The 13,915-nt window shown below is 38.6% G+C and overlaps 1 protein-coding gene across 1 annotated transcript; it reads left to right on the forward strand.

The window, feature by feature from the left end:
- Positions 1-5,244: 5,244 nt before the first annotated feature.
- On the forward strand, positions 5,245-11,843 carry LOC131617601 (uncharacterized). The gene is made up of 2 exons (XM_058888865.1): positions 5,245-6,314; positions 11,634-11,843. Exons 1-2 carry the CDS (start codon positions 5,249-5,251, stop codon positions 11,672-11,674), a joined length of 1,107 nt encoding a protein of 368 aa, XP_058744848.1. The 5' UTR covers positions 5,245-5,248; the 3' UTR covers positions 11,675-11,843.
- Positions 11,844-13,915: the final 2,072 nt, after the last annotated feature.

Genomic DNA, 13,915 nt, shown 5'->3' on the forward strand with positions numbered 1-13,915 from the left:
GTATTTGATTTGGATATTGGGGATGCTTATAAGAAGCCCGTGGGTCCTTGTACGAAGCCCAAGAGGAGGCTATCCGAGGGTCCTTGCATTGTAAGCCCAAGAGGAGGCTATGGGAGGGACAATCCAGGGTCCTTGCATTGTAAGCCCAAGAGGAGGCTATGGGAGGGTCACTCGTTTGTACAAAGCCCAAGGGGAGGCATGGTATAGTTGGTTTGAGCTCTTAGAGCGATTTCACCGGGAAACCATACTCTATGTCCTAACCTAAACTAGGGAGATTCTTTGCACGAAGCCCAATAGGAGGCTATGGGGAACCTAGTGTTGTACTAAGTTGAACAAGCATATAACACAATCACAAGTATGAACAAGTATGAACAAACATGAACAAGTACATGAACAGATATGAACAGTTATACATATATGACAAAGTGTGTGTATATAATGGAGTTTATGAAGGAAATATACCTGTAAGCATGATCCATTTGTATACACAGGGCTCGGGACTCACACTCGGGGAGAGGTCCACTTGAGTTTATTCACAGCTATGTGTCGGTATTTACAAGGGGCTTGGGACTTATACCTACATGGAGGCCCATGGTATATTTTTTGGGAAGATTTAAAGAAAACCTTCATTTTTGGTTTGTTATTCAAAGTTAAAAACAAATTGATTGGGATATGTACAAAAAGGAGTATGTACAAAAAAGTGTATGTACAAAAAGTGTATGTACAAAAAGTGTATGTACAGAAAGGCGTACAATGAAATACCTAATTTCATGTACTGGAATGGGTATGTACAAAAAGGGGCTTGGGACTTATACCTACGTGGAGGCCCATGGTATATTGAAAAGTTTTGAATAATTCTTTGAAGTTTTTGTTGTTTTGAAAATGATTTGAAAATTGTTTGAAAAGATTTTATTTTGAAGAAGTTTTATTGTTTAAAAAAACTGTACAAAAGGAAAAGAAATGGGACTTACACTCTCTAATATTCGAGAGGCCCCTGTTTTATTTTCATAAAACAGGGTGGATGGTTTGAGAAAGATGTGTGATTTGTTGTTAAAAAAACTGTTTGAAAGTTTTGGAAAAAAAGTTTTCTGTACAAAGAAAGACGAAAGGGACTTATACTCTCTAATATTCGAGAGGCCCCACATCGTTTTGAAAATCAATTGATCAATTAGAAAGATTTAATCAAAAGTTTCCTTTGAAAATCAAAAAGAGATGGTTTATCGTTTTTGAAAAGAATCGCGATCGTTCGTTTTAAGACGATTTGAATTTGACAAAAGTCAACTTAATTAAGCTAAAACAAATTTTAATGCTTAATTAAGACCTAAATGATTAGGATTTGATCACAAAAAATATTTACAAGTGATTAGGTTAAAAATTAAATAAAAAACAATATTTAAAGTAATTAAAAACACTTAACAATGTATCATTTTAAACCTAATTAAAAACATATTAAATAAATCCTTTTTTGGTGATTTTTTTGGATATTATCAAAATATGTATATTAAATAAAGAGTGTAAAAAAAATGAAGTGAAAATAATGAATTTTGATTGGTTAAATGAATGGTTAAAGTTTGTTAAAAAATGAAAGAAAATAGGTTGCAAAAAAATGGTTTTGTCTCCAATAGGGCTTGAACTCACGCCCTCTCTCTCACCAGCCAAAACACTTGCCAACTGAGCCACGCTTGTGGCTTGTAATACATACGCTTCTAGTTTAATATATTTTAAAACAACAATTTGAATTTTCTGAACCAAAAAACGCGCCAAGAACACAACCCTAACTGAATTTTGAAATTCTTCAAATCTGTGTTGTTTTGATTGATCAAAGGGTCTATCTCACTCGGTTTTGGACGAGGAACATGATGATGACCTTTAATTTCATTTATTTTCACTCTAAGGCTATCAATTTTCTGATGAACACGAAGAACCCTAGAACTGGAATTCAATGTGAAATCGTGTATGATCATGTTATGATGCAATTGATTGAGGGTTAATGATCCTCATAGGTGCAGAAACAAGATGGTATGTTCATTTTTCATTTATGATGCATGTATGATGGAGTTTGAAGTTCATGAGCACTTACCTCAAAAACGGCCAAACTGGAAATTGAAATCGTGCCTGGAGGTGTTACAGATGCTTTGTGATGATCTGGATAGCTTCAATGGACCTTATGTGATGTGTTTGAATGCCTGGAATGAACTGGAAACCTCTTGATCACCTTGTGGTACCCGAACTGCAGTTTAGCTCAAGTGAGGATCAAGTTAGTTGATTTTGATGTTTCAGATCATGTATGATGATTGGGATAGTTCATACATGGTACATGGATGGTGTTTGGATGATTAGTTTGGACAGATATGGGCCTGGATAAAAATTGGCATGATAAGTCTCATGTTATGCATATTTGGAAAGTGAGGTAGTGATTTTGAGTTTTAAGTGTTTTTGGGGTGTATGGATGGTTCAAACACATCATATGTGATGTTTATGATTTGTGGGAAGCATCACTTTGGTCAGAACTTGCAAGGTTTGGAGGTTGAGTTTTCTACCTCCCTTTGAAACACATGACTTGTAATTCAAGAAAGAAGAGAGAAAACCTATAATTGTGAGGTTTTGGTGTGTATTTGGAAGTGATTTGAACCTCTATTTATAGGCCATGAGTTCTGAACTCAGAACTTTGCAAGTTGCCCAAAGAATGGTGATTTGGCATTTGGAGATAGAAAGGAATCTTGCCATTAAATGCATATGGTTAAAAGTGACTTAACCATGGTTATTTTTCTAAGCTTCTTATCTCTTTCCTATCTGATCCTAAACCAGAAAATATCTATCAATTATTGCATTGGTGTGTCATCACTTGGATCATTGGCCATGTAGTATAGAAACTTAGTGAAAATGGCTTGAAATTTCATGCTTAATGACCTCTAATTGCAAAATTCAAAACCATGGCTACACTCCATATTTTTTCATGCTTTTGGACATTTTGGAAAGCTCATATTACACACTTCAAAACCTTAGTTGAAAGTTTCTTCAAGATCCTTAAGGAAGTGGGTGAAAAAGATCCATGAACTTTGAGAAAAATGAAGTTTTAAGTGAAATTTTCCAAAAGTACCAACTTTGAAGCTCCATATCTCTTAAATGGTTGATCTTATGGAAAAAATTTATATGTGTCAAAGTTGTTTATTGGATCAAAATCTACAACTTTCATGTTGGAAGTTTTTTTCAGTTTGTAGGTGAAATTTTGAGTTATTCCCCTTCAAAGTTTGGAAAAAACCATTGAAAAACACTTAGAAATTTTTCTAAGTATGAAAGTCAAACTTTTGACTTTTTGATTCTTGATTGATTTTCTTGATTTTTCTTGATCAAATGACTTAATATATCATATATTGATGATTCAAAACTTCAAAAGTCATGGTTGACCAAAATTCCCCAAAAGTCAATGGTGATCTTGTACAGTTGACTTTTTCAGACGAATCGCGTTTCTGGAAATTTCAAATGAAACAGGCTATCCTCATCAAATGAATGGTATGAATGGATCATATTGAAGCATTAGAGAATATTGAGCCATGGTTTGAGTTGTGGCACCATGTCCTGATTAAAAAGTCAGTTGTTCAGTGAATTAGGTCAAAAACCCTAATTGTCGACCTGATGAGATTGATGACTGTAGGTCTTGAATTGAGATGCAACTTTCATTGGATATTGTCATAGGGATTATTTGAGGATGATTGAAACCTTTGGTTGACTCCCTGGGGGTTTTTAGGGTTTCCCAAATGTGATCCCTGATTTCAGTCCCTAATAGTTCAAAACCTTGATCTGAGGATTTGTCTGATCAATCTTTGTGTAGGAGATGTTATGAGCCAATGGATTAGGTCAAAATGATGTACTTGAGGTCTTGATATCATGTTCCAAGCCATTAGGTCAAACTCTGAGCAAAAGTCAGGAGTGTGATGTCTTCAGTCAAAACCCTAATTCAGTCGATTCAAAGCTGTTGAGCTTGTTGAAGTGAATCTTTGAGGACCAAATATTGATTGTTGATGAAGATGATTCTTTGAGATGAAGGGAGAACAAAACCCTAATTGATTGTTACTTGTACTGATGAGTGATTTCCTGATTAAATCCTGCTGAGTCACAAGTAGCAAACACAAACTATGCAATTTGTTAGAGATGCAAATGATGCATATGCAAATGATATGAGGTGGTATCTTAGGTCAAAAATTGGGGTATGACAGTGAGGGTCTTGAGGCATTTCCCACTTGGCGTTAACACACTTGCGTGCTCGGTATGGTGGCGTTATGCGGCCAAGTAGGCCTACGCATGACAGGTAAACCATCTCTAGTGGTGCCATGTAGGCTACATCACTAGGCTTTCGCCCGATGGACCCATGTGTCAATATGGCGTATTGTACTCGGTGTTAACACATGTGCGTGAAGATGGTTAATGGGACAATGACGCCAATTAGGCTAAGGTCATCTCGCGGCCGTTTAGGCTTGTGCGAACCCATCTAATCATCTTGCGGTGTGCTTGTACAAGTCTCTTGACGATAGGCATGGGCGTGATTCATCGAGGGTGTGTTTTTATAACCTAGTCGAGGCATTAACGCGTTTCTGGATTCCCCGTATATGGATGCGGGTTTTGCATACTTGGTTGCTTATATAATTGTATATTTTCATTATTCATCCAATGGCGGGTGAATTGATTATTTGCTTTGTATTTGTACCGGAAGTAAGAATAACCCCGAATCAATGGTGGATTCGTTCATTTTTAGTATGTTCCCTTTAGATCCGAGTGGACTAGTAGGATAGGCGGACTCACTGAGATTTAGTAATCTCATCCCATTCCAATTATATTTTTTCAGGCGGTTCGAGACAAGATCGCGGTAAGGGAAAGATGGATTAGATCTCTTGGCGATGCTTGGATGTTTCTTTTAGTTCTTGTCGTGCTTGCTAGTTTATGTAATTTGGACATGTACTATTATGATGTACTTGTATTTTGGCCATGATACATTCGGCTTTTGTATTCGTACACTTCTACTTTCCGCTGCAAAACATTATGTATTTGTTGTCTTATGAACCATATATAATACTTTATGCATATTATTCTAGACAAATATGTGTGGGGTGTTACAGTTGGTATCAGAGCAGGTCGATCTTCGGCTTTGCTAAGACGCATCATAATGCAGTACAATTCTGCCTCATATGTGTATAATCAGTATGATTCCTTATGTCTTATTTATGGCATTGAGTCTGATCAACTTGATTCCATGCGTAGGACAGACAGGGAGATGGCTGAGCAACGCAGAGGTCCCGGAAGGCCCAGAACAAGGAATGTGGAGCCCGAGCAACCATCCGGAAGTGCAGGCGTGCCTTGGCAACAGATGATGCAGCAGATGATGCAGCAAAACCAGATGATGGCTCAAATGATGCAAGGCATGCAGGGACAACAACCTCCTACTCAAGCTCCCGTTCCTCAAGCTGCAGCTGGACCTGACTTTCGTGCCTTCTTCAGGATGGATCCCCCAGAGTTTGTTGGCGGACTTGATTCACTCTTGGCTCATGATTGGTTAGCTGGTATGGAGAGGGTGTTTCAAGCTATTCAGTGTACTGAAGAAGAGAAGGTGATCTTTGCTACTCAGAAGATGAAGGGACCAGCTCTTAGGTGGTGGAACACTGCATCCACTTATTTCACCACTCAAGAGATTCCTAAGGATTGGCAACACTTCAAAGTGGCATTCTTGGAGAAGTATTTCCCTAATAGTGTGAGGACTCGGAAGGAAAGAGAATTCCAGAACTTCAAGCAAGGCAACATGTCTGTTTCAGAATATGCAGAGAAGTTCGAGGACTTGGCAGACTACTCCAGACAAGCTGTTTATGCCCCAGATGAACTATGGAAGATTGATCAATTCATGATGGGTTTGAGGGCCGACATTGCTCATAGTGTTTCCCAAAGAGAGTTCACCACTTATGCTGAATGTTTGAGGCAATGTTATGTTGCCGAAAACAGCTTGAAGAGGGTTCAAGAAGAGACGAACCAGAACAGCACTAATTTTAGGGAGCAAGGAAGGTCTACTCAACACTTGAGGCCCCGTAACCCTCCATCAAAGAAGAAGCAGGTTTATGGTGACCAATCAGCTCAACCGACTTATTGTCGCAAGTGTAATAGGAAGCATACCGGGGAGTGCACCAACTCTTCAGTGACTTGTTACGAGTGTGGCGAGCCAGGTCACATATCCAGATTCTGCCCCAAGAAGAGAGCTTCTGGGAAGACTGCAGGTCGTGTGTACACTCTGGATGCAAGAAAGGCCAAGGGAAACAACAATCTCATTGCGGGTACGTGTTATGTTAACAATCAACCTTTATGTGTTTTAGTTGATTGTGGAGCCACTCATTCTTTTATCTCCACCGAGTGCGTCTACCGACTTGGTTTGGAGGTTATTCCGTTACCTGAACCCATGATTATTTCTTCGGCAACGGATGATACTGTGGAAGCTCGACTGATTTGTAAAGATTGCTCGGTGTCTTTTAATGGTCGCGATTACCCAATTGATTTAATTTGTTTACCCCTCAAGAAGCTTGATGTGATTCTAGGGATGGATTGGTTGTCTCTTAACTCGGTGTACATTGGTTGCAAGGAGAAGGCCATATTCATTCCTGCTGAAGAGACTTCCTCCGATGATGCAATTACCAAATTGATAGAAGGTACAATCAGCACGGTTAATTATCTCTTTTCTCAAGAAAGATCCTTTCTTTTAGTTCTTTCCAAAGAACCTTCGGTGAGAGTTGAATTGTCGGAGATTCCGGTGGTGTGCGAATTTCCTGATGTGTTCCCTGAGGATATCACTTCTCTTCCTCCGGAAAGGGAAGCGGAATTCTCAATTGACCTTGTTCCTGGAACAGCCCCAGTTTCCATCACTCCATATAGGATGTCTCCTATTGAACTCAGAGAACTGAAGAGCCAATTGGAAGAGCTTCTTGCTAAGCATTTTATCCAACCCAGTGTTTCTCCATGGGGAGCTCCTGTTCTTTTGGTAAAGAAGAAAGACGGAAGTATGCGCCTGTGCATCGATTACCGTCAGCTGAACAAAGTTACCATAAAGAACAAATATCCTTTACCACGGATTGATGACCTCCTAGATCAGTTGAAAGGAGCCAGTGTGTTCTCGAAGATTGATCTTAGGTCAGGGTACCATCAAATCCGAGTGAAGAGCTCAGATGTACCTAAGACTGCATTCAGGACCCGGTATGGTCACTACGAGTTTTTAGTTATGCCGTTCGGTGTGACTAATGCTCCGGCAGTTTTCATGGATTACATGAATCGAATCTTTCAACCATATCTGGACCAGTTTGTAGTGATTTTCATTGATGATATTCTGGTGTATTCTCGTACCCCCGAGGATCATGAAGAGCATTTGCGAATTATATTATCTACTCTTCGAGAGAAGCAATTGTATGCCAAGTTCAGTAAGTGTGAATTTTGGCTATCCGAAGTAAGTTTCCTCGGTCACGTCATCTCAGGAGGAGGCGTGGCAGTGGATCCTTCTAAAGTGGAAGCGGTGGTGAATTGGGATAGGCCAAAGAGTGTGACTGAAGTCAGAAGCTTCTTAGGTTTGGCAGGCTATTACCGGAGATTTATTATGGGGTTTGCTAAGTTAGCCTTACCGTTGACAAAGCTTACGCGAAAGGAGGTTGCTTTTGAATGGAATTCCGAGTGTGAGCAGAGTTTCCAGAAACTTAAGAAGAAGTTGACTACTGCACCTGTGTTAGTGATTCCAGACCCAAACCGGTCATATGAAGTGTTTTGCGATGCTTCTAAGAAAGGTTTAGGCGGAGTGTTGATGCAAGATGGTCAGGTGGTAGCATATGCCTCTCGGCAGTTGAGATCTCACGAAGAGAATTACCCAACCCACGATCTTGAGCTTGCTGCAATAGTTTTTGCACTCAAAGTGTGGCGACATTACCTATATGGTGTTCACTTTGAGATGTTCAGTGATCATAAAAGCTTAAGATATCTTTTCGACCAGAAGGAGTTGAATATGCGACAAAGGAGATGGATGGAGTATCTTAAAGATTATGACTTTGAATTGAAGTATCATCCAGGAAAGGCTAACAAAGTGGCAGATGCCTTAAGTAGGAAGGAATTTAGAGTCGCGGAATTGATGATGTTAGAGTATGGATTGTTGGAAAAGTTTTGAAATCTTAACCTCCAGTTCGAATGGACGCCCAATGGTGTGTTGATTAGTAACTTGAGCATCCAGAATGAACTGCGGGAAAGAATTCGGATATCACAAGGACGTGATGGACGATTGCAAGCGAGCATAAGCATGTCTGATTTCTCTAGAGCACCTGATGGAGTGATCTTGTTTAGGCAGAGAATGTGCATACCGGATGATTCTGAATTGAAGCGTTTGATTCTTGATGAAGCACACAAGAGTAGATTTTCTATTCATCCTGGATCGACCAAAATGTATCAAGACTTGAAGAAAGACTTTTGGTGGCCGGGAATGAAGAAGGAGATTGTGGAGTACGTAGCACGATGTTCCGTTTGCCAGCAAGTTAAGATTGAACATCAGAGGCCAGGAGGGATGTTGCAACCACTGGAGATACCGGTGTGGAAATGGGATTCTATCTCCATGGATTTCATTGTGGGATTACCTCGTACTCGAGGCGGACATGATTCTATATGGGTAATAGTGGACAGGTTGACTAAGTCTGCTCACTTTTTACCTGTAAAGACCACTCATAAGGTGATTCATCTCGCGAGGCTTTTCATAGCAGAGATTGTACGGTTGCATGGCGTGCCATCTAGTATAGTGTCCGATCGTGATCCAAAGTTCACTTCGAGATTTTGGAAGATATTTCATAAGGAATTGGGGACTAGACTGGATATGAGTACGTCTAACCATCCTCAATCCGATGGACAGACAGAGAGGACAATCCAAACAATAGAAGATATGTTGAGAGCTTGTATTTTAGAAGAAGGTGGGAGTTGGAAGGATCATTTGCCGTTAGTGGAGTTCGCATATAATAACAGTTACCATGCTAGTTTGGGTATGGCTCCCTATGAAGCTCTATATGGGAGAAAATGTCGATCACCACTATGTTGGGCCGAAGTAGGGGAGAAAAGTATTCTTGGACCGGAGATTATACAAGAAACTACCGAGAAAGTTAAGATGATCCAAGATAATCTTAAGAAAGCCCAAGACCGACAGAAGAATTATGCGGACAAGCGGAGGAGACCGTTAGAATTTGAAGTTGGTGATCATGTGTTTTTGAAGGTTACTCCAAGATTGAGGTTGGGAGGACCGTTCAAGACGCGTAAACTCAGTCCGAGATATGTGGGACCGTATCAGATTATGAGTCAGGTAGGTGAGGTGGCTTATCAGTTGGCATTACCACCTTCACTATCCGGGCTGCATGACGTATTCCACGTATCTCAGCTCCGGAAGTTCGTGCCCGATACTTTTCATCCTATTCTTCCGGATTCTGTTGAAGTAGAACCAGATCTTTCCTACGATCCTCAACCTTACCGTATCTTAGAGCGTGCTAGCAAGTCCCTACGGAGTAAGGAGATACCTATCGTGAAGGTGATGTGGGATGAGACGCGTCCTGAGGAAGCTACGTGGGAGCTTGAGTCAGAGATGCGGGAATCCTATCCTCACTTGTTTTGGTAAGTTTTCGAATTCGAGGACGAATTCTATTTAAGGGGGGGAGAATGTAATACCCGGTATTATATTTATTCGATCGTTATTATTACTAATGTAATTAGTATAAAATAAGATGGATGAATATGATATATATTTCTACTAATTGGTTTATGGGGTTAACTAAACCTATTAGTGGCAATAGGAGGGGCATAATGGTATTTTCACCCTTAAATATAACTTGGGACATGTTTGGTTGATCATTCTCTTCTTTCCAAAAACCAGAATTTTGTTTAGTAGAGGAAGAAGAGACAAAACGTGGAAAGGGAGAGGAAGAGGAGAAAGTTCCAACACTTGGTCCAAGCTCACTTGCATGCAACAGATTCTGTCCCAAAACCTTGCTTCCATCATCATCTCCATCTTGCTTTCAGCATCATCATCATCTTCTTCAACTACTAAGGTGAGTCCTTAGTTAGATGCTTTGGGGTTGCATGTGAGGGTTATGATTGGGGCTTAGGGATTGTGAGATAATTGATAAACATGTGATGCTAAATATGCTAATTTTCATGTTAATTCTTGCATGCTGGTGGTTCTGATTATATTATATGTTAGAAATTCGTTAGAACTATATGTAGGATGCAGGGGATTCATTATAGAGCATTTGGGACTGTTATAGAACCCTTAAAATGCAGAAAAATGATTCTGGTACAGTGTAACCGGTTACGGGTGTTGGTGTAACCGGTTACGCTGCTGAAAATGCAATTCTGGGCTATTTTTCGTGCCCGTAACCGGTTACGGATTTGGCGTAACCCGTTACACTGGGTTAAAAGGGAAAAATTCAGCAAACTTTAGAAATTCATAACTTTTGGCTCGGGTATCGGAATTGCGCAAACTTTATATCGTTGGAAAGCTAGAGACGTGTACTTTCTAATAGAATTGGTCCCCAAACCAGAATATTTGATTTAATCATACTTGAACCCACTTAGTGTGTCTCGTCGAGTGAAATTGTGTGTGACTATTTCCCCCGAGAACAGTTCCGTTCCGTATAGGGAACCGAGTGTCTCTTTAGCCGTGTGAGTCTTGTTTAATTGGTATTTGAACATGCTAATGTCATATATGATCATGGATGTGCTAACTTTAATATGTGAATTATGCATGATTAGAGTGGATTAATCTAATTGCACTTATTTGCTACATTATGTTTAAATGTGATTGCCATATTGCGATGAGACATGAATATATTGTTGATGCCCATTGTTTCGGTTAAACAATTGGGATTTTGTGTGCTTGTGTGATTTGGAGATTGATGTGTGTGTATGCTTGAATCGAAACGGGCCGGGGGCTAGGTTGCGTTACATCCCGGGCTTTGTGACCAATGGGACAGCCCCGATCTTGTGATCTTGGGCTCACACCTGAGCTACCGTTGCAGTGTGCTTGTGAGGGTCTTGAGGCATTTCCCACTTGGCGTTAACACACTTACGTGCTCGGTATGGTGGCGTTATGCGGCCAAGTAGGCCTACGCATGACAGGTAAACCATCTCTAGTGGTGCCATGTAGGCTACATCACTAGGCTTTCGCCCGATGGACCCATGTGTCAATATGGCGTATTGTACTCGGTGTTAACACATGTGCGTGAAGATGGTTAATGGGACAATGACGCCAATTAGGCTAAGGTCATCTCGCGGCCGTTTAGGCTTGTGCGAACCCATCTAATCATCTTGCGGTGTGCTTGTACAAGTCTCTTGACGATAGGCATGGGCGTGATTCATCGAGGGTGTGTTTTTATAACCTAGTCGAGGCATTAACGCGTTTCTGGATTCCCCGTATATGGATGCGGGTTTTGCATACTTGGTTGCTTATATAATTGTATATTTTCATTATTCATCCAATGGCGGGTGAATTGATTATTTGCTTTGTATTTGTACCCTTTAGATCCGAGTGGACTAGTAGGATAGGCGGACTCACTGAGATTTAGTAATCTCATCCCATTCCAATTATATTTTTTCAGGCGGTTCGAGACAAGATCGCGGTAAGGGAAAGATGGATTAGATCTCTTGGCGATGCTTGGATGTTTCTTTTAGTTCTTGTCGTGCTTGCTAGTTTATGTAATTTGGACATGTACTATTATGATGTACTTGTATTTTGGCCATGATACATTCGGCTTTTGTATTCGTACACTTCTACTTTCCGCTGCAAAACATTATGTATTTGTTGTCTTATGAACCATATATAATACTTTATGCATATTATTCTAGACAAATATGTGTGGGGTGTTACATTTAACGTTATATTTAACTTAATAAATTTAATTTAAAGATTTTATATAAATGTTTATATCTAATTTAATTTATTTTAGTGTTAACATTATTAATTTAATTTAATTTAATTTATTTAATATTATTTTACTATTAACGTTATTTTTTAAATTAATATAAATTGTTTAAATTAAATTAATTAACTTAAATATAATGTTAACACTAAAATAATATTAAATAAATTAAATAACTTAAATAAATTAAATTAAACATAAACGTTAAATTAAATTAAACTAATATTAATTAGAAAATATAAACTAAATTAAATTAATATAAACAAATATTAATTAATATTGTTAACAGTAAAATAAATTAAATTAAATTAGATATAAACATTTATTTAAAATCTTTAAATTAAATTTATTAAGTTAAATATAACGTTATTAGTAAGTTAAATTTATTAAATAGTATATTATTTTTTATTAAAGTATAGTATTAAAAAAAGTTATGTAAATTAATATGCAGTATATAATATATATATTAAAAAAGTTACATTAAATCGTATATAATAGTTGTATATAATTATTAATTAAATACAAACATATAACAAGTTGGATCTCTTAGCTTAGTGGGCAGGCGCTGTACCTTGTAGTTGAAGGGAGTGGGTTCAACTCCCACCTACAACATATTTTTAACATGTATTCTTATATTAACCTTATATTAATCAAAAATAAAAATAATATAAAATACATGTGGCATTAAAATTAACAAATAAATAAAATAAAAAGCCACCTGGGCATCCACGTCATTAAAAAAAATAAAAAATAAAAAAAATACAAGCCACGTCAGCTTTTTTGCTGACTGGATGGGATGAAGGTAAAAAATGAGAGAATTTTGAAACGTTAGGGGAATTCTTGCAACTTTTTTTTTTGCAGGGGGGTTTTTCAAATGCGCCCTATATGACAGGGGGGTTTTTCAAATGCGCCCTTTATCTATATCCAAATCGATCTTACCGAAGACTTCCTTATTCCACTTTTTGAGTATATCTTTTAGAATCCGGAGTTTCTCTTTCAAAACAAAATCGGGTCTTCCTTCCACTTTCAAAGACTTCCACTCCTTTTCCACAAAAGGTATAAAAGAATCGAAGGAAAACCATTCATTATTTAATTTGAACGGTTTCGGACCCCAATTACATTTATCCGACATAATCCAAATAGGACAATGGTCTGAAATATCTCTATCGCCTATCAATTGACCAATTATGTCCCACCGATTCACCACCATGTTGGAAATTAAGAAACGGTCAATCCTACTCATAGACTTGCCATCACCACTATACCACGAAAATTTCTTCCCTTTACACGGAATGTCCACCAAGGAGCTCTTATGAATGAACTCGGCAAAAAATTCCGTCTCCTTCTTGTAGCTCCCTCCCACTCTCCCTTTACGTTCTCTAGCATTCTTTATAGCATTAAAGTCTCCCCCTTATATCCATTCCCCATCGGAGTAAATTCTCATCAAGTCTAACAATTTCTCCCATAAAACCTTCTTCTTAGACAAATCACAAGAAGAGTACACGTTAACCACATAATAAAAGTCCTCCTTCCAACAAACTTTTAACCCCAAATACCCGTCCCCCTTAAAACTAAACAAAACATCCATGATGTTTTTCTTCCACATCGTAATCAAACCACCCGACCTACCTTCCGAGTTGGCAAAGGAAAAACCAATCTCCGAGTGTCTCCAAAAACTATTAGCATAATCCTCCACCATATTGGAAATCTTAGTTTCTTGCAAAAGGAAAATATCCGCACAACCTTTGTTAATCAAGTAACTAATTCTCCTTCTTTTGAGCGCATTTGCTCCCCCTCTAATGTTCAAAGAACCAATAATCATTGAGACACTTTGTTATGCTCCTTCCTACACTCCAATGCTATATTGGTTCCCTTTCCCAAATCTACAATTCTCCTAGCAAGATTGTTCCTTCCATTCACATCCACCACCCCCAATGCCACAATCGCCTCCAATAATTTCT

Source organism: Vicia villosa, linkage group LG7, assembly GCF_029867415.1.
Source record: "Vicia villosa cultivar HV-30 ecotype Madison, WI linkage group LG7, Vvil1.0, whole genome shotgun sequence".
Lineage (NCBI taxonomy): Eukaryota > Viridiplantae > Streptophyta > Magnoliopsida > Fabales > Fabaceae > Vicia > Vicia villosa.

Excerpts from the sequence above, each read along its gene's own strand:
- LOC131617601 (XM_058888865.1), top strand. The coding sequence starts at position 5,249 with ATGCGTAGGACAGACAGGGAGATGGCTGAGCAACGCAGAGGTCCCGGA. Across the intron at positions 6,315-11,633 it reads AAACAACAATCTCATTGCGG|GCGGTTCGAGACAAGATCGC; the intron begins GTACGTGTTATG and ends ATATTTTTTCAG.